The sequence below is a fragment of the Citrus sinensis genome, chromosome 4, assembly GCF_022201045.2.
Source record: "Citrus sinensis cultivar Valencia sweet orange chromosome 4, DVS_A1.0, whole genome shotgun sequence".
Classification (NCBI taxonomy): Eukaryota; Viridiplantae; Streptophyta; class Magnoliopsida; order Sapindales; family Rutaceae; genus Citrus; species Citrus sinensis.
Genome location: NC_068559.1, coordinates 735,628 through 754,175, shown reverse-complemented (window position 1 = coordinate 754,175; position 18,548 = coordinate 735,628). Strand labels below are relative to the sequence as shown.

The 18,548-nt window shown below is 33.5% G+C and overlaps 5 protein-coding genes and 1 non-coding gene across 6 annotated transcripts; 2 read left to right on the top strand and 4 right to left on the bottom strand.

Annotated features, from left to right (window-relative positions):
- LOC102620659 (transcription factor DIVARICATA-like) lies at positions 1-1,797 on the bottom strand. The gene is made up of 2 exons (XM_006486309.4): positions 868-1,797; positions 1-663 (listed from the first exon to the last, which is right to left on the bottom strand). Exons 1-2 carry the CDS (start codon positions 1,263-1,265, stop codon positions 201-203), a joined length of 861 nt encoding a protein of 286 aa, XP_006486372.1. The 5' UTR covers positions 1,266-1,797; the 3' UTR covers positions 1-200.
- Positions 1,798-2,554: 757 nt separating this feature from the next.
- On the top strand, positions 2,555-2,627 carry TRNAR-CCU (transfer RNA arginine (anticodon CCU)). Its single transcript has one exon. It is a non-coding gene; the product is annotated as a tRNA-Arg (tRNA).
- A 1,129-nt stretch (positions 2,628-3,756) lies between these two features.
- Positions 3,757-6,636, bottom strand: LOC102620940 (laccase-4-like). Its single transcript, XM_006486310.4, has 6 exons — positions 6,400-6,636; positions 6,175-6,326; positions 5,841-6,085; positions 5,634-5,762; positions 4,590-5,507; positions 3,757-4,187 (listed from the first exon to the last, which is right to left on the bottom strand). The coding sequence occupies exons 1-6, from the start codon at positions 6,484-6,486 to the stop codon at positions 4,057-4,059; spliced, it is 1,662 nt and encodes a 553-aa protein (XP_006486373.1). The 5' UTR covers positions 6,487-6,636; the 3' UTR covers positions 3,757-4,056.
- A 1,149-nt stretch (positions 6,637-7,785) lies between these two features.
- LOC102621222 (uncharacterized) lies at positions 7,786-8,955 on the bottom strand. Its single transcript, XM_006486311.4, has 2 exons — positions 8,623-8,955; positions 7,786-8,430 (listed from the first exon to the last, which is right to left on the bottom strand). Exons 1-2 carry the CDS (start codon positions 8,623-8,625, stop codon positions 7,954-7,956), a joined length of 480 nt encoding a protein of 159 aa, XP_006486374.1. The 5' UTR covers positions 8,626-8,955; the 3' UTR covers positions 7,786-7,953.
- Positions 8,956-9,100: 145 nt separating this feature from the next.
- On the bottom strand, positions 9,101-11,331 carry LOC102621511 (sedoheptulose-1,7-bisphosphatase, chloroplastic). Its single transcript, XM_006486312.4, has 8 exons — positions 11,081-11,331; positions 10,764-10,883; positions 10,486-10,671; positions 10,250-10,331; positions 9,912-10,133; positions 9,730-9,830; positions 9,582-9,653; positions 9,101-9,477 (listed from the first exon to the last, which is right to left on the bottom strand). The coding sequence occupies exons 1-8, from the start codon at positions 11,192-11,194 to the stop codon at positions 9,196-9,198; spliced, it is 1,179 nt and encodes a 392-aa protein (XP_006486375.1). The 5' UTR covers positions 11,195-11,331; the 3' UTR covers positions 9,101-9,195.
- Positions 11,332-13,964: 2,633 nt separating this feature from the next.
- Positions 13,965-17,942, top strand: LOC102621807 (uncharacterized). Its single transcript, XM_006486313.4, has 10 exons — positions 13,965-14,269; positions 14,554-14,706; positions 15,011-15,226; positions 15,308-15,490; positions 15,712-15,933; positions 16,129-16,245; positions 16,336-16,479; positions 16,711-16,812; positions 17,000-17,068; positions 17,513-17,942. Exons 1-10 carry the CDS (start codon positions 14,078-14,080, stop codon positions 17,753-17,755), a joined length of 1,641 nt encoding a protein of 546 aa, XP_006486376.1. The 5' UTR covers positions 13,965-14,077; the 3' UTR covers positions 17,756-17,942.
- The last annotated feature ends 606 nt before the right edge of the window (positions 17,943-18,548 follow it).

Below are 18,548 nucleotides of genomic sequence, written 5' to 3'. Positions count from 1 at the left end.
TTGAAGCTCAATCATTGATATGATATTATTAACATGATTAACTTTCCCATGTTTCTGTAACATTCCAGGGTCATGCACAAATTCAAACACACCATTTGTACATTAACACAACTAAAACAACAAGTACTAGAACTGAAAATTTTCATAATACAATCAGGTGAGGCATTACAACTTCGTACTACGACAAAACACAACAGCCCTTAGAAGAATGGATTCCGGGGCTTAACATGAGCTCCATGATAAGCAGTGGTGGCATACAGATTCTGGCCCTGGAGTTTAAGACCGTGTGAACCGAACTCAAAAGCAGATGGCATAAGCATATTGCTCTGAGTCGAATCTGAAGCCATTACTGCTCCATTGTTTGAGTCAGTCCATTCCAGGCCAACTTTTGGGGTGCCAAAAGACTTCTGCTGTGCTGGAATCACATTGGATTGATCAAATGAAGAAGGCTTATGATTGTCTGATGAAACTGAATTGGTGAGATTGCCGGTTGTGATGTCGTGGATGCTTGGTCTCCTCTTGTCTTTCCCTCCTGAAAGCTGCCTTATGAAGTACTTCTGAGCATGGCTTGCCACTTGAGTTGGAGTCTTGGAGATTACATAATTTCTCGAAATATTTCTCCAGTCTCCTTTGCCATACTTGATTAATCCCATCAGAAACCGCCTGCAATTTATCAATCAAAAAGGTCCGTGTCAAGAACAAAATCAAGACACCATAGAACAACTGAATATACACAATTGTGTGGCATTTGACCAGTAACAGCAAGACTATTCAAGCCTTCATCTGCTTCAAAACTGACTAAGAATCACAAAGATATGAATAAGCAGGAATATCAACTAAACTTGAACATCAGAATTTAGAACTTACTTGTGCTCTTCCTCGGTCCATGGCACGCCTTTCTTCCTCTCATGATCAGAGCTTTTCGCGACCAAAGTTCTCTTCCTATTAGCATCATAATCGCTTTCTGAAACCAACTCCAGTGTGAAAGAAGAGCTAAGATACCCGGGAATCGGAACCCTTCCAGCTTCGATATCACTAACATCTTCTTCCAATTCTTTGTACTGTTTGATCACATCAAGCACGGTCTTCCCCGGAATCATTGCAGCCACCTTTATCCATCTATCCGGAGTGCTCTCACTGTAAATTGCAAGAGCACTCTCAAATCTCTTGTTCTCTTCTCTAGTCCAGCTTGTGCTCCGGCTGCTGTCCTGAAGAAACCAATTTGATGAATTTGACATATATGAAGCTGGATACAAAGTCTCCATTCTAACAGTAACTTATAAGCACATTCCAGGCTAACTGAGCTATCAAAGTGGTTGAAATATTTGAACACAAAGTGAAATTTAAGAACGATTAAAAAGGAAGCTTATATGGAATCATTTACTGGGAATCAAGAATCTCCTTTACTTAACAGCATGAACTGAAGAATCTATTAAAGATTAAAGACACGCCTTCAAAGAATCAAGAGAATCTTGATCATACAGGAAAAAAAATCAAATCTTTTTCTAAGTTTGACGCATAGGAGTGGATTTATTTTATTTTATTTTTTTCGTGAAGTGATTCTCAAAAGTGAGAATTTATACTACTTCAACTGTAACTCATGGTAAGAAAGTATTTTCTTTTCTGGGTTTCTTTGAAGAGAAGAAACAGAAAGTTGAATATGCATAGATTATATAGGAAAACAGTGAAGTTATAGGAATCATGAACTGTATTAGTTTAACTGTGGGGTTTGGATTGATATGAGTTCAAAGGAAAAAAATAAGAAGAATATAGATAGAGAAAAGGCAGGTGTCATATTGTAAATGGTGAGTGACACTTCAAAAGTTTCCTCTTCTTATTATAGAGAATTTGATTAAGGATTTTCTCTCTTTTTCTGTAACTCTTCAATTCAATTTTTAATTGCACAATAAACACAAAAAGCAAAAGTTAAAATGAGAGCCTTATCTATGATGTAGTAAAGATCAACTACGCTTCTTGTTGTTATTAGATTCTTTTAGGCAAATTGAGATGCCTCATCAAGGAACTTTATAAGGTCTAAGTTGAAGAGCATTTGTTATTTGCAAATTAAGGGTGTGGTATCATTCTCTTTCCATAAAACAATTATTGATAAGAATTATTCTATTAAATGGATTCTTATTGTGATAACTATGATATATGGTGGGAAAGTTGCACCTTAAGTTACACGTGGCCCAATGGAAAGGATGCAAGTACAAGGGGGTGAATTATAAACTTCAAAGTTTTGAACTTGATTTGTAGATTGAGATATAGCTTAAAAGATATTTTCAACTAAAATTATAAATGTGATTTATGAGTGTTTGTGTGTGTTCGAAATTCATCAAATTTAAGAGAAAAATACTTGTAAATTTGTAGACATTTTGGGTAGTTTTTTTGAGTTATGCTCGGTTGAGCTTAGGTTATGCTATTGTTATATAGATTCGAAGTCTTGGTAGATTGCTGATTTTATATCTATGGATGTAGTTTAAAAAAGGGAACAGACAACAAAAGAAATATTTATAAATTTAGTTAATTACGTAGTAGAAGAAACACTAAAGCAGCGCATGTAGCTCAGTGGATAGAGCGTCTGTTTCCTAAGCAGAAGGTCATAGGTTCGACCCCTATCTGGCGCGAGATAAAAATTTTGTTTCATACTGAGCTGGGGGAAGGGCGCCATTTGTTAAAAGTGAAAAACTCGTATTCTCGTTTTTAGGGAGGGAATTGGAGGGGACGAATCTGTCTATCATGATATTTTGTATATGTCTCCATTCTCTTTCTTTTTGTTCTCATTAGAATTATTTGAGAGAATTTTTATTTTTTTTTGAATAATAACAGGGGATCCCCGAATAATTAATATATATATTTTTTTGATTTTGAGTTAATCATATTAAAATAAAAATTTTAAATAAAAGTAAAGTTCGAAATATATCTTACATTAGTCCAGTATGCAAGGGATACAAACTTCTTTTACAAACTATTATGAATAAATTAATAGTCTAATACAAAATTGTTACAAATAAAATCAAATTTAGATTCAAAATTAACTTTTTCAATGGTGGCGTGGACACTTTATAAATGTGGACTATTCCTTTTACAACAAAATAATTAAATCGGAGCAAATCAAGAGTAAATATTAGATTAGATTAGATTAGATTAGATATTAAAACTGTGATTCGCTGTGGGCAATTATAACATCTAAAAATAAATAAAAAATAGATTTAATTTTAAAATATTTAAAGAATATTAAAATTAAAAAATTTTAGGCTAATAGAATCTACTCGGTCTTTTTAATGTCCTAAATAAAAATTTAGGACTTTAATTAGTTAATTAGGCCTAAAAGTTTAATAATAAAAATATTTTGATATTTTTTATTTTTACCAATATTTATAATTTTATAATTTAAATTTTATAATTTATTTACTAGTAATTTTAAAAAAATAAAGTAAAATTAAAAATTAAAATGGGAAAATGGGTAGGGGATGGGGATTCCACCTCATCCTCGTCCCCTCTCCGAATAAGAAATTGGGTATAAAATTATCCTCATACCCTCCTCAAATGAAAAAAATCCCCAAAGGTACCCGTCTCCGTGGGGATTTTTGTCATCCCTACTCGTTTTAGAACTTTAATAGATGAAGGACTTAAATGTTGTTGCCCAAATTCATCTTTGTTCTCAAGCATTTTCTTTTCTTTTACATAAACTCATTATAACTGTAAAATCTTTCCAGAAAAAGGAAAAAGGTCATTAAAAAACCAACAGAAATATATGTTAACAAGACATCCCACCGTAAAATATGAACACAGATTGGAAATTACAAGAATTTGCAGTTGTTTAAAGCTTAAACTAAGTTTACCCAACATTTTTATTCATACTCTACAGGCAGCAGCAGCAACTTCCATCTTCATTTTGCCATGCATCTCAAAAAACAACAAACCAATCACCTTGTTCTTTCTGTTGTTTATTAAACTTAATTAATCTGTTCAATCATCCTCATAATCTTGGTACCTTCTCATTTGAATTCTAGTCTCAAACTTTGATTCTCAAAGCCTCTCTTGGTAGTATGTTTAGCACGTCGGAAGGTCACTAGGAGGAGGGATGAGTGACTCGTTAGGGCCCTTGCCATTATCCACCACAAATGCCATCTTTAATCCCCATGAAGTGTGCACTTCTAAATGACAATGCAAGAACCAAACACCTTCATCCACACAAGAAGCATATATTTTGGTACATTAGAGCAACATAAAAATAAATTATTAAAACAAATTAAAAATTAAATGACCCTAAGTAATTAAATTTTCGTAATTTGTCAATTGTCTATTTATTGCTTGTTGATTATTCATGGGTTGGGTAGTCAACATGCCAATTGCTAGCTGATCGCTCGTTGACTGCCTATTTAGGAGAACAAATTATTTAAAAGGCATTTTGTTGGAATTTCTCGTTTTTTGCTACTACAATACTTTGTCTTGATAAAGAGATAGTACTTCTTCGTCTTGAAAGAGACTAATATATTTTAAAATACTACCAAAACCTTCAATTTAGAAAATAATGTTGACCAAATATATATATATATTATAACATGAAAAAAATAAAAAATTACCTGGATTATCTGCCCTGAATCTGATTGCTGTCCATCCTGCAGTGGGCACACTGATTGTATTTCTCTCAACAGGATCAACGAGATTAAATTTTTGTGGATCCTTGTTGGGATCAAAGTTGCCTGAGCCCTTGCCAACAGCAAAGAAGTTAAAGCCATGCAGATGTGTTGGATGATTCTCTGGTGCGATTACAGTGGTACCTTGAAGGACAAGCTGAACTGTAGAGTTATATGCCAGTCTATAAAGCCTTGTGCCATTTGTGGTTTGAAGAGTACCCGTATAATTGCCTGTATAATTAAAAGCTATTGGTGGTTTTGCTGGAAAATCGTCAGTAAAAACCCCACTAATCTTGTAGTAATGTGCCTGAAGAAGAGCTGTTGTTGGCATTACAAAGCTTATATTATTCATTGCCGCCCCGACTTTGGTACCATTAGGACATGTAGCACAAGGGTTCACAGCAACAGCCATAGTGATCAATAGAGAATGATCAACGGTTAATGGAACTTTTGCAGGGTATCTTTTCGAATTAAGGCTTCGAAGATTATCACTGAAAGTGTTTGTAACTTCAGTTGCATTGATAGCAGGAACGTTGGTTAATGTTGTTGAGGAAAACGCGACCGTACCCTTGTACCGCAAGAAAGCAATTCCGGTAACATTGTTAACAGCTACTATTGTGTCCATGAAAGGAGAGACAGTTATTAAGTACTTGCCAATTTTTTTATCGGCTGTTAAAAGGGCGTTTGTGGTTTGGCCAGGACCGATGAATATTGTGTCTGTTTTGAAGGGCTTAGTGTAGGATGAGTCAACTTCAACTACAGTTAAATTATGGCCAGCAATTTTGAAAAATAGTTCATCATTGACTGCAGCGTTGACTATGCGAAGCAAGTAAGTCTTGCCACTTTCAACATGTAAAGTGAAACCTGCAGTGAAGCAAGCACGTTAGATTCAAGATTTTTTTTTTTCCAATAAATTGTAATATTGTTGCTTTGTTAGAAGGTGATATGATTGTTAAGCATCACAAGATCATGTATGCCCCAAGTCAGTACCCTGAGAAGTGCAATTAGTGACTGGCCCCGGATGGCCATTAATGGTGTGCGCATCTGAAACATTTGGTGCCACACCCATTTGAGTAGCTTGGTTGATCACAGCTTCAACATCAGCTTTCCACCATTCACCTAAAATTCAGAAATAAAGTCACAATCCCGAGAAATTTTTAATCACCAGCAAAGCTTGACGTGAAACTATGAGCTTACCGAACACAATGATCTTTTCCTTGTCAGCTTTAGGAAAAGGGTAAGGCACACTTCGTTTAGGCAAGATGACAATGGCACCATGTACTGTTGCTCTTAACCAGGAAATGTGTGCATGCCAAAGAAGTGTGCCTCTCTGTCCTGTAAGAGTGAAATTGTAGACATAACTTTGCCCCGGCTGAATTGGACATTGCGTAATGTATGCTGGCCCATCGTACCAACCAGTTCGAAGCTGCCTGACTCCGTGCCTGCACAGCTCAAAGTAATCTTGTAAGAAGTTTTTAGGAATTATTGATATATTTTCAATGGCTAAGTTGCATACCACACTAAATCTCACCAGTGGATTGTAACGTTATATTTAACATGGTTGGTTACTCTTACGATCACATTGTCATCTTCCCTTGCATGCAGAGTTGGCCCCGGAAACTTTCCATTGACAGTGACGATAGATTTGCTTGCACAAAGCTTTGTCATGTTTGTCATCACCACCTGCATAAATTTGCCACTAATATGAGCATCTTCATTCTCATTTAGCCGAGGCAAGGTAACATAATGTACTTACGGTGAAATTGTAGTGACGAACTGCTGATTCGACCAATGCTGGAAACATGAAAGTCGCCAGCAGGATTGCCCTAATCAAATATGCCATCTCTCTTCCTCTCTCTCACTCTTTCTCAATTTTAGATCAAATTAGGACTATTTTAGAAAATACCAATGTGTGCCGCTTATCTTTGGGTTTATAAAATATTTAGGTCTTTGATGCAATGTCCTTTTACCTGGTTAGGTGAATGAAAAAAGCCAGCAATGTATTCTTCTTAACTTTTCTTGCATGTTACACAATGTAGCCATCTTTGTACATTTAAGTAAGCTAGTAAGCCCTTGTGGCCGCTTTCAATTGACCGTAGCGATTTATGAAAGGGAACATCCCATCTGCTTGAAAGTTACAAGTTAAGGGTCTTCTTTTTCCTTTTCTCTAATATTCTGTAGATACTTCAGTATTTTACTTTATTCTTCTATCTGTCTACAGTGCTATACCATAATAAAGAATTGGCTCCAAAGTGGCATGCCTTTCTTAAGAAACTAATCTGTTCATAATTTTAATTAATAATTTAATCAGTATAGCATGAGCTCTTGATCAATCTATGTCAGGCAGTAGTTACAATGTAGACTTAGAAAGGCTGCTGCTACTCTTCCAGAAGAGTAGATCAAAGATCTAGTGATATACTAGCTTAGGAGATGCCGGCAATTGTGGTGGTGGGTGATGGTCCGTGTATAAGTATGTTTGATCTTAATGTAAAACAAAATTTAGTAGTTGAGAAATGGCTTTCATGGACTTGATAATCGACATGATCAGCTGTCCGGAAGCTTAAAGAAAGATCAGATATTAGTGGTGTGTAGTAACAGCTCATCTGACTCATCTATTTCAAATCACACATCTTTTTCACCTTGGTTTTTCCCAAAAAAAAAAATGACATGTTTTTTTCATTACATTCCCCACCGTTTATCTCCCTTGGATGCGCGAAGGTCCCAACTACCTTATTTGGATTGACTTGTTTATTTATCACTTTGCCAGAAATGATCTGCCTTGGCTTGTTATACTTGCCAGCATTTCTTTCTGGTGTGCACATAAACAAAATTTTCCAGGATTTACCGGCCAGACTGGAACATATTAGACTACTACAAGAGCCAATGGACTGATGGTACTTGCGCAAATGATAATCTTAAGAACATAAGATATCTACAACTTGTGCACATCCATTTTCCGTGGCATGTAACTGTTAACTATTAAAATTGCGATAACAGAGCTCGTTTCTATCTTTATGAACGCATATCAGAATTTGGTCTCCGTGATAGCACCTTCTTTAAGTTTCTTCCTTGAATAAGAAATCAACCATTACCCGTCATGTTGGACTTGCACGAAAGAATGATGGTAATTCTGTCAGGAATACAAGTTAATGTTGATCGTATATTGGCACCAGGCTTACTGAAGTTACACTTTGACAATAAGTTATGCAATTTCCTCGACATAAATCAATGTAGATAACAAGGAAAGATGCTGGAACTTGATATAAGAACTGAGACAGCCCAACGCAACCACAAAAGATATACCATGCTCTCAAACCTTTTGAATGGCACTATCAATCCTATTTATACAAGATTTATACAGAAACCCAAGATAATCTATTATGCTGTCCTCACTAGCACCTTCTACGGGGTCTGTCGCAAATGACCAGCTGACAAGTGTTGAGTCATCACCGTAATCTATAAGTTTTAATGAATTTACAGACCCATCTAAACCAACATTGCTTGCTTCCATTTTATAATCATAACTATGTGAAGACGAGTCCATGGAAATAAGCCTTTCCTTGATCCATGACCTTTCCCCATTTTCTTGAGGAAACATGAAGCCAGAGACTAACCGAATATAGCCTGGAACTCCTTCATCTCCAGCTAAGTCGGTGCACCTTTCAACCATGGGCATCCACTCTGGTAATTTTTTTGTTTGAGAAACAATGGTCCAAACCTTGTTAATGGGTGCATCAACTATGCCACCAACTGATCCGCGCCATTTCCCCTGTTTTGTTTCAAATGCCTGTAGAAAAGGTAAAAGTTAAAAAAATAAAAATAAAAATCATAACCATAACCAAACAGATTATATAATCTTCTGAACACAATTTGACATAATGCACCGGCAGATTGTAAAATTTCGCCACTGAAAACAAACAAGAATGATGTATAAGCATACGTGTGCTTCATATAAATTGCCAGAGAGGAGAATACATACCATTCTTGTATGAATCTTGCTTTGTGCTTGGAGGTTCTATGACTCGATTGCGTCCTTCAGTTTGCCAACAATCGGATTCAGAAGTTACTCTTTCTACTGCAAGTGGAATTTGGCATGAAAGAGTGTGCTGCTGTTAAGCTTATCTGAAACTTACATTTGCATACCATGCCGTAAATTTATTGCTTTTAGAAAGATTGCCATAGTTATTGTGAAGGAATCTTAGGTAACAATGTAAACTTTTGGCATGTTCCTTTCAAAGCCAAGGGAGAAGCTTACATGAAGATAACTCCTATGCTTACCTTCTTTGATATTTGCAAAATTGGATACATTTATTAGAGCTTGTTGTTTATTAATTAATTTACTTGTTCTCTATCTATAGTGTAAATAGCATAGCATATTAAGTTTCTTATGAAGTTCTAGAACATGGCATAATTTAAAACCGTGAATATCGGTCAAAATTTCTGCTTCACTGTTCATCTCATACCAGAAATTCAACCTTGTACTTCTATATTGATAGTTTAAAGTTCTTTGCATATCGAAGAAAAAGAAACACATGAAAGACAACATTATCATTTAAGCAGCTGCTCCAACAGGAACCCCGCCCTTAAGCCTTGAAGATCCGTATAGAGTTTCTTCAAACCGGATAATTTCATTCTTGGAGCCATAGGCAACTTGAGTTCTATCATCAAGATCGTTTATCACTTTGTCTAGAACCGATATTTTTCCATCGCTACTGTAACCTCCAGCATTCTCAATCAACAATCCCAAAGGAGCTACCTCAAATAACAGCCTCAACTTGGCCTTTGAAGAGGGGGATGTTACATTAGTGAAGATACCTTTCTCTTTAACGATGATCTGCGCACAAGAAGTTATAGTTCTTTTAGAATGGCTGACTAAATTCACAATAATCTGAATCAAAATTCACTTGTCTGACTGCAAACTGCCATTACTATTAATACCTGATTGACATCTGGCACCATTCCACCTGTGTATCTCAATGTGTACTTCTGTTTTACGTAGTAGTTGATCAACTGTTGGTAGCCAAAAAAATGAGTAAACCATGGCTAACAATTAAGCGATTAAAATGTATAACAAACTTACACATACCTTGTCATAATCAGGATTGTCAAAAGTGGCTCTCAAATTTCCAGGGGAGAACATTTTTCCTTCGCCAATCTCTGTGGTCTCTTTGACATGTTGCCATTTTCCTGACAATGCACAACAGGAACATTATTATATCACTACTGGCTCTGCCCATTTACTAGGTTCAAAGCAGACTGTAGACAAACCTTCATCAAGAAGAAGGAACTCGTGTGTTCCCGGAAAATCCTTAATTGCAATAACATATGTGGTTCGAGGACCATAAATTCCCATGGCTGCGGCAACTTGATCTCTTCCTGTGACCCCAGTTAATTTGTCTCCAGGCCACACCCCAAATATGGTTCCTACTGTGAAGTTTGTGTCGACAATGCTAGATCCATCAAGTGGATCAAACGCAACACTAAATCCACCTGTTCAAATTGTCATGATCCCATAAGCATCTTTCAATTATACTTTCCCAATATTGGTTGCTAATTTTAGTATTAGAATTATTAAATAAGTTATAAGATATATGCCGAGTGCAGACCTTCAGCCGGGCCTCCCATATCTTGGAGTTCAGGTACTTCTTCGGAGCAAGCATATTTGCAGAAGTGTGAGTAAGTCAGGGCCTATGCATCAAAACTCAGTTACATTAAATTTTAAACCATAAGCATAACTGTACAATTAGCTTCTTATTTGCTTAGATTAGGTTCTAGAAATCAGTCTAAGCATTCTTAACATAGCATTAACACTTAAAAAACATAAATGTTAAGCAAGTGTTACCTCAAAAAGAAGCTTGTCAGCAAGCATATCAACAGCTAGTTGCTCGTCTCCAAAAGAATTGACGCAAGCTGTTCCTACACAGGAAGCTGTCCTGACTTTAAAAGCTATAGTCCTTAATGCTTCTCCCATGCACATCATCAACCGAATCAATGCCTTATCTGGGGTTGCCTTAGTCAGAAATTCTTCCTACAATCGCCCAAAACCAAAAAAAAAAAAAAATTAATGAATTTCCATCCAACTTCAAACAGTTTAATTATGAATAAAATAAATCTACTTACCAAGCTATCACCAAGCTCACATTTAGTCACAAGAGAAGAATTTTTTGTCTTTGAAACCTTTACTGCTGATCTTGGCACCACTCTAAGTGGTTCCCCAAATAGGGAGCTAGCTTTCAGGCTCTGCCAAAATCATTAACTTTTATTACAAAATAAATTACCCTTTAAATAAAATCTAACATTCAACAGTTCATGCATACGGACACTAACATTTCTAAGTCTTGTGAACATTTTCACATATCAGAAAGATTAACATGATAATTTAGCCTTGCAGGCATGAAATTTGCAGCAATATATAACTTCAATAACTAAATTCATACCCTTGAGCCGAAAGATGAAGAAACGGACGTTGGTGACACTAGAGCGGTGTAACGCTGAGAAGAAACAGTGGGAGTAACAACGCCGCGAGAATAGCACGTGATACCAGTCTCCATTTTCCAAGAGCTTTGATAAAACTTCACTGCTCAGAAACTCTTGCTAATGCTAGCTAAAGCTTATAGTTGTTAGTAGTCGTAGTAGTATCAATATTTCAGTTCTGTTATTGATTTTTTTTGGTCATGGAAACTTGGATAGCAGATAAGCAGTTAACATTGTGATGCCACGTGGAGGCTACTTAGTTTATGGGCTTGTCAAGTGGGCAGGGGGTGAGGTCAATTTGGATCGCTCATTAATGTGTGGCTGTGATCCTATATATAAAGAGATATGAATATTTGATAACTAGCAAATAGCAATGGTTCGGTCGTAAACTTGTAATATGTCCTTTACTGCTGCCTTTTTTTGGTTGTTTTCGGTTCAGCTTATTGTCTTCATTCTCTTGTTTGTTGTGCCAATATGATGACATGCAGTTATGGCTTTATCCCTAACATTAGAACCCAAGCTTTCTAACAACTTAGGCGATGTGCATTTTCTTGGGAAAATAAGATAGAAAATTCGGCATTCATTTTTCTTTCGGGAAACAAAAGGTGACTTTCTGCATGGAAACACCATTTTGGTCACCTAAGTCATACGTAGGCCGAGTGCTAAAGTACTGTTCGCACTAATTTTAATGCCTTCTAAAGCAAGTAGATCTCATTTTTATTAGGTGTATATTTTTATAAATCTACCCATTATAACTCTCAATGGTCCTTCTGTAATCTGTACTGTCAGTAATAATTTGGGGAAAAAAAAGCACGCACACATACGGAGCATTTACATGCTAGAGTGAACATCATCATTATCTTCTCGATTATGTAATTATTTTTCTTTCCTAATTATATTAATTTACATGACTAGACCTTAATAAATAGTGGACTAAAATATTTCTTTGCCTTCAATATTTTATGTATAAAAAAAACATAAATGCCTTAAAACTCCGTAATTTGGAATCTAATGGTGCGTATACTTCATGGGAATGTGAATGAGGTGGAATGAGAATGGACTGAGAATGAGGAATGAGAATGAAATTTCAATGTTTACTTGGCAAAAATAAATGGGAATGGAAATGTGCTGGAATGCCATTGATGTGTTTACTTGGCAAAATAAATAGAAATGAAAATCAATTTACCAAAATATCTATAGTATTAATAATTAATAAAAATAATTAATTTATCATTATTAACAATATTATCATTATTATTATTGTTGTTATTATTATTATTATTATTAAAAATAATATTAACAATAATTAATAATAACTAAAATAATAAATTTAATAAAATTTAATAATATTATTATTATTAATTTTATTGTTAATTTTATTATTTTAGTTATTATTAATTATGTTATTATTATTTTTATTAATATTATCATTATTAACATTTATTATTATTATTATTATTATTATTATTATTATTATTATATTTTATTAACTTTATTATTTTAGATATTATTAATTACTGTTAATATTATTTTTATTAATATTATCATTATTAACATTTATTATTATTATTAGTATTATATTTTATTAACTTTATTATTTTAGTTACTATTAATTATTGTTATTATTATTATTAATATTATTAATATTATCATTATTAACCTTTATTATTATTATTATTATCAATATTATTAGTATTATATTTTATTAACTTTATTATTTTAGTTATTATTAATTACTATTAATATTATTTTTATTAATATTATCATTATTATCATTTATTATTATTATTTTAATTAATATCATTTTTATAATAATATTTATACATGTGTGTAGATATTGAAAATTACATTATTATTATTATTATTATATTTTATTAACTTTATTATTTTAGTTATTATTAATTACTGTTAATATTATTTTTATTAATATTATCATTATTAACATTTATTATTAATATTAATATTATTAGTATTATATTTTATTAACTTTATTATTTTAGTTATTATTAATTACTATTAATATTATCATTATTAACATTTATTATTATTATTATTTTAATTAATATCATTTTAATAATAATATTTATACATGTATGTAGATAATGAAAATTACATTATTATTATTATTCTTATTATTATTACTATTAAATTTTATTAACTTTATTATTTTAGTTATTATTAATTATTGTTATTATTATTTTTATTAATAATATAATAATAACAATAATAATAATGATAATATTGTTAATAATGATAAATTAATTATTTTTATCATTATTTTTATTGTTAATAATGATAATATTAATAAAAATAAAAATAATTAATAATAACTAAAATAATAAAGTTAATAAAATTTATTAATAATAATAATAATTAATGACATTTAAAATAATAAAATTATTTGTGATTTGAACAAGGGCAATTTAGGAAATATGAAAAAAATAGAAGGATAGAAAAGTAAATTTATATTTCATTCCCATTCTCACATTTTCATTCTCAACCTCCTATGGGAATGAGATTCTCATTTTCATTCCCAAATTATGTGGGACCCACATAATTTATTTTCATTCCCAAATTTAATTTTGTCAAATAAACATAACTTTAATTGACATTCCTTCATTTACATTCCTTATTCTAAGAAGTAAACACACAATAAATTTCTTTTTTGTTCTTTTCTTAAAAGAAAACAACAAAGACCAAAAGGTCTAAAAATAAGAAATAAATAAATAAAGCAATATTCGATTTAGGCCCAATTATGTGCACGCTTGGGCTTCTTTTCATTGGGCTTAGAGTATATCCACAATCAACAAGTAAGCGAACTGAATTATGTGAAATCGGGTTTAGCAATTAGAGTTTGAGCCTGATTATGATCCGACGAGAGTTAAAAAGACCGCGAAGTTCTGTGAACCCTTGAAGCTCCATCTACAATTTCGTTGCAAGCTCTCAACTTTTACTGATTCATGGAGCTTGGTGCCTCTTCTCGGGTTTTGAGCAACAATACTTTGCTCCGTTTTAGTCCAGAATCAACGTTTAGAAGAAGATACCAAGTCCCCGTAAACCCCACGAGCTTAAATCATCATCAACGCCGATTCTCTAATGCTTCTTTTCAGTTATCCAATTCATATTCAATCAGAGAAACCACTTACAAGAAGGTTATTTTTCTTTATTTCTTGTTTTCAGTTTTTGAAGTTTAGTCTTAGTTGACATTTTTTTAGAAACAAGAGTGGCAGTGAACTTTTTTCTTCCCTGTTAAATTTCTTATAGATGTGAAATTGGGAGAAAATTTTGCTTCTTTTGACGTGGGATTTTTTGGAATTTTATATATAAGGTTGCTTTGTTGTCTCAGTTAACATTTTCGGAGTAGCGAAGTTCAGTTCTTGAGATCTCTTTTTCAGAGAAAATTGTGATAATTTTTTTTTTTATTTTGATATTTTAGGTGGTTAACATGAGTAAGGTTGATTCCCGAGAGTTTGAGCTTTCCAGTTTAACTGCATTGTCGCCGTTGGATGGTCGATATTGGAGTAAAGTTAAGGACTTGGCTCCTTATATGAGCGAGTATGGGCTTATCTACTTCCGGGTTCTAGTTGAGGTACTCTTTCAATCGAAATACTTTGTTCTTTAGTTTTGAGATCATTTGATAAACTTTAAAGTTGTTAAATTCTCTTCTGCTCGTGGTGGTAGAGTAGTCACTTTAAATAAGATATAAAACATCAATTTAGCTTGGTAAACTTTATAGTAGATTTATTTAAGATTGGGATCACCTGATCTGCATGGCATATATCTGGGTTTATCAACATCCTTTCTCACTGCAAACCAAATGCTGCTTTTTTCCTTTGCGAGAAAGAATATATTTTGATTAGAAGGGATATTGAATTCTTACACTCACCTGGCAGATCAAATGGTTGCTGAAGCTCTCGAAAATTCCTGAAGTTACAGAGGTCCCAAGCTTCAGTGAAGAAGCTAAGTCTTATTTGCAAGGACTGATTGATGGATTTAACATGGATGATGCATTGGAAGTGAAAAACATTGAGAGAGTGACAAACCATGATGTAAAGGCAGTGGAGTACTTCTTGAAACAGAAATGCCAATCACAGCCAGAGATTGCTAAGGTTGGAATTTACGGCATTGGTTTGTTTTGAATCTGAGTTAAACTTTTTTTCCTTGTTTGAAAGAATTTGTGTCTATTTCAGGTTCTTGAGTTTTTTCATTTTGCTTGCACTTCGGAGGACATCAACAATCTTGCACATGCATTGATGCTGAAAGAAGCAATAAACAAAGTCATGTTTCCAGTAATGGATAAATTAATAAAGGCATTATGTGAAATCGCTAAGGATAATGCAAATGTCTCCATGCTTTCCCGCACTCATGGTCAGGTGAGACTACCTTCTGCCTATGATAAGTCATTTAACTGAACTTGATCCAAACTGTACATATTGGACATGTTTGAATAATTTCAACAGTCTGATACATTTTAGAACTTTCTTGCTTTCTTTTTCATCACTTTTGCTTTTACATTTCCAGTTTACATGTCTCTTAAATGGTTCAGTGGCACAAAGTAGAATGATTTTTTTTTTTTTTTTTTTAATACCTGCAGCCAGCTTCACCAACAACATTGGGAAAGGAAATATCAGTTTTTGCCATCAGGTTAGGCAGAGAAAGGCAGGAGATCTCTCAAGTTGAGATAATGGGGAAGTTTGCTGGTGCAGTCGGCAATTACAATGCACATCTTTCTGCATATCCTGATGTTAACTGGCCTCAAATTACAGAGGGCTTTGTAAAATCTCTTGGTTTGAGTTTCAATCCCTATGTTACTCAGGTCTTTTTTTCTGCATATTTTGTTTACCATTTATGTATTCTTTGCAAGATTAGAAGCCACTGGTTAATATATTCACTTTAGCCAAGACTCATATGAGCAAACAAAGTAATTTTGTTTTGAATTGAGAAATTTATTTTTACTTATTTGTATTTATTTATTATTTTTTCAGATTATATGTTTTAACTGGTTTTGCAGATTGAGACCCATGACTACATGGCAAAGCTTTTTTATGCATTTGTCAGGTTCAACAATATATTAATTGATTTCGATAGAGATGTGTGGGGCTACATATCTTTGGCCTACTTTAAGCAGGTAAGCTTTTGTGATGAAAGGACTGAGGTTTTAGTGGATTTTTCCTCATATATGATGTGAATGATTTCATTTTCCCCAAATTTGGAACAGGTAACTAAGGCTGGTGAGATTGGCTCTTCAACAATGCCTCACAAAGTTAATCCTATTGATTTTGAAAATAGTGAAGGTAATCTTGGCAAGGCTAATGAAGATTTATCTTTTCTCAGCATGAAGTTGCCTATTTCGCGGTGGCAGGTAAGATCTAATCTAACTTTACTTTTAATATTTTTCAACTTTGACCTTTGGCTGTGCCTGTTGCGTCAAGTCCCTTGGTATCTTAAGTTCAAGAGTGACCTAGAGTGCTTACACGATTGAAGTTGGCCTGCATTATGCGGCCTTTTCTTTCTTATGCATGCATAGATGGCAGTGAGATTTAGTTAAGAGGTGCCTTATTTTTTACAATAATGGATTTCTTTGAATTTGCAGCGTGACTTGACTGATTCAACTGTTTTGAGGAATATGGGCGGAGGACTGGGACATTCTCTTCTTGCATACAAAAGTGCATTGCAGGGAATAGCAAAGCTTCAGGTGCTTTATAAATGTATTTATTGAACTTACAATTGCTGGTACTTGGCATACACTTCTGGAGCAATTGCTTTTACTAATAGTTCCCAAGCTTGCATTATTTTAATTTGCTCAGCAGAAACCTTACGTTGCTGTTATATTGGGAAAACTATTTCTTCATATTTTCAGAATGATTTGTTCTGTGTTTTAGGTTAATGAAGCTCGCTTGAGTGACGACTTGAACCATGCTTGGGAGGTGCTTGCTGAACCAATACAGACTGTATGTAACTCTGATTCATTTGTCTTATCTGATCTTTTGATATCTCCAAGTATTTACATTATGTTTGCTGATTGGATATTTTGATGCTTTAGCTTCTGGAACAGATGCTAAGAGTAATAGTAGAAAAGGAGACCAGAGGATTCAGGCTATGTAGATTCATCTAGTAAACCCCCTTTCCAGTTCAGGAAAAAACTGATATATATCTATCTTAGTACTGGGAAATGTTTAGTGCTTAATGTTTTATGAATTTTTTTTTTATTGTATTTAAGTTGGAACTAATGTGGCTATTGTATGGGTTAGAGCTGATTGTTTGAATTGGTTTATTTGGTTCTTTGTGTATTAGACAACATATGATTTCCATTGTGTCTAAACCTAATTATGTTTTCCTCTCTTTAAGCAATCTGCCCCGTAATTGTTACAAGCTGCTAATTTTTTTTTTTGTAGGTTATGCGAAGATATGGTGTTCCAGAGCCTTACGAGAAGCTAAAAGAGCTAACTCGGGGAAAGGTTGTTACTAAAGAAAGTATAAGAGAATTCATCATAGGCTTAGAATTACCCGAAGAAGCTAAGGCCAATCTTCTAAACTTAACGCCTCACAACTATGTTGGAGCTGCTGCTGAATTGGCTCGGAATGTGGATGTAGCTGTGAATTTGGTGAACGGGACAAAGGTCTTAGAAACCGTGTAGTTGAATAATAGTTCCTCAAGAAGGATTATTGCTTGATGCTCGCTCATTATCTTTAAAGCTTGAATAGTGCCTCAGGTGGGACTTGGGAAGGTAAAAAAAAAGGGGGAAAATGAAAACCATTTTGTCCTTATAAAAGAACCTGATTGTAGTTTTAATGATTGTAATACATACTTTAGTTTTTTTTTTTTTTGGGGGGGGGGGGGGGGGGGGGGGGGGGGGGGGGTTTAAATTTGATGGGCAATGTTTATCCTTCATGCAAATTAGATCACAATGTGCTCATATGAATGGTTTCGATTGAAGTTGGTAAATTTTGACACGATCCGATTATTTAGCATGAGTATTACACGAATAAATGAGTATGAGTTAATTTTGACAAAATTCTCAAACTGATAGGGTTTGGGTTTGCAGAATCTTTTTTATGTCTAATTAGAATTAAAGTTCTTAACTTATTTACTCGATTAATAGTACGGTATTATTTTCTATTTTGAATTAATTTATAAATTTTTATTATTAAAACTCAAATATCGAATATGATTATCTTTTTTTTTTAAAAGATGAACATATACATAATGTTCCAATAAATTTTATATAGATTTAAAACTTCAATATTTTAAAATGTTAGTAGACATGTATATTTTATAATATCGATATATAATATTTTATATGTAATTTATTTCAATAACGTAATTTGTAATATTTAGTTAAACATATAGATATTGAGTGAGTTAATTGATAACTTATTTATTTTTTGTGTCGTGCTGATGTTTTAATATTTTTTTACACGATTATTAAA

Excerpts from the sequence above, each read along its gene's own strand:
- LOC102620659 (XM_006486309.4), bottom strand. The coding sequence starts at position 1,265 with ATGGAGACTTTGTATCCAGCTTCATATATGTCAAATTCATCAAATTGG. Across the intron at positions 664-867 it reads TGGACCGAGGAAGAGCACAA|GCGGTTTCTGATGGGATTAA; the intron begins GTAAGTTCTAAA and ends GATAAATTGCAG.
- LOC102620940 (XM_006486310.4), bottom strand. The coding sequence starts at position 6,486 with ATGGCATATTTGATTAGGGCAATCCTGCTGGCGACTTTCATGTTTCCA. Across the intron at positions 6,327-6,399 it reads TTCGTCACTACAATTTCACC|GTGGTGATGACAAACATGAC; the intron begins GTAAGTACATTA and ends AAATTTATGCAG. Across the intron at positions 6,086-6,174 it reads TATAACGTTACAATCCACTG|GCACGGAGTCAGGCAGCTTC; the intron begins GTGAGATTTAGT and ends TGAGCTGTGCAG.
- LOC102621511 (XM_006486312.4), bottom strand. The coding sequence starts at position 11,194 with ATGGAGACTGGTATCACGTGCTATTCTCGCGGCGTTGTTACTCCCACT. Across the intron at positions 10,332-10,485 it reads CTGACAAGCTTCTTTTTGAG|GCCCTGACTTACTCACACTT; the intron begins GTAACACTTGCT and ends TTTGATGCATAG. Across the intron at positions 9,831-9,911 it reads GTTCCTTCTTCTTGATGAAG|GAAAATGGCAACATGTCAAA; the intron begins GTTTGTCTACAG and ends GTGCATTGTCAG.
- LOC102621807 (XM_006486313.4), top strand. The coding sequence starts at position 14,078 with ATGGAGCTTGGTGCCTCTTCTCGGGTTTTGAGCAACAATACTTTGCTC. Across the intron at positions 14,707-15,010 it reads ACTTCCGGGTTCTAGTTGAG|ATCAAATGGTTGCTGAAGCT; the intron begins GTACTCTTTCAA and ends CTCACCTGGCAG. Across the intron at positions 16,480-16,710 it reads TGCCTATTTCGCGGTGGCAG|CGTGACTTGACTGATTCAAC; the intron begins GTAAGATCTAAT and ends TTGAATTTGCAG.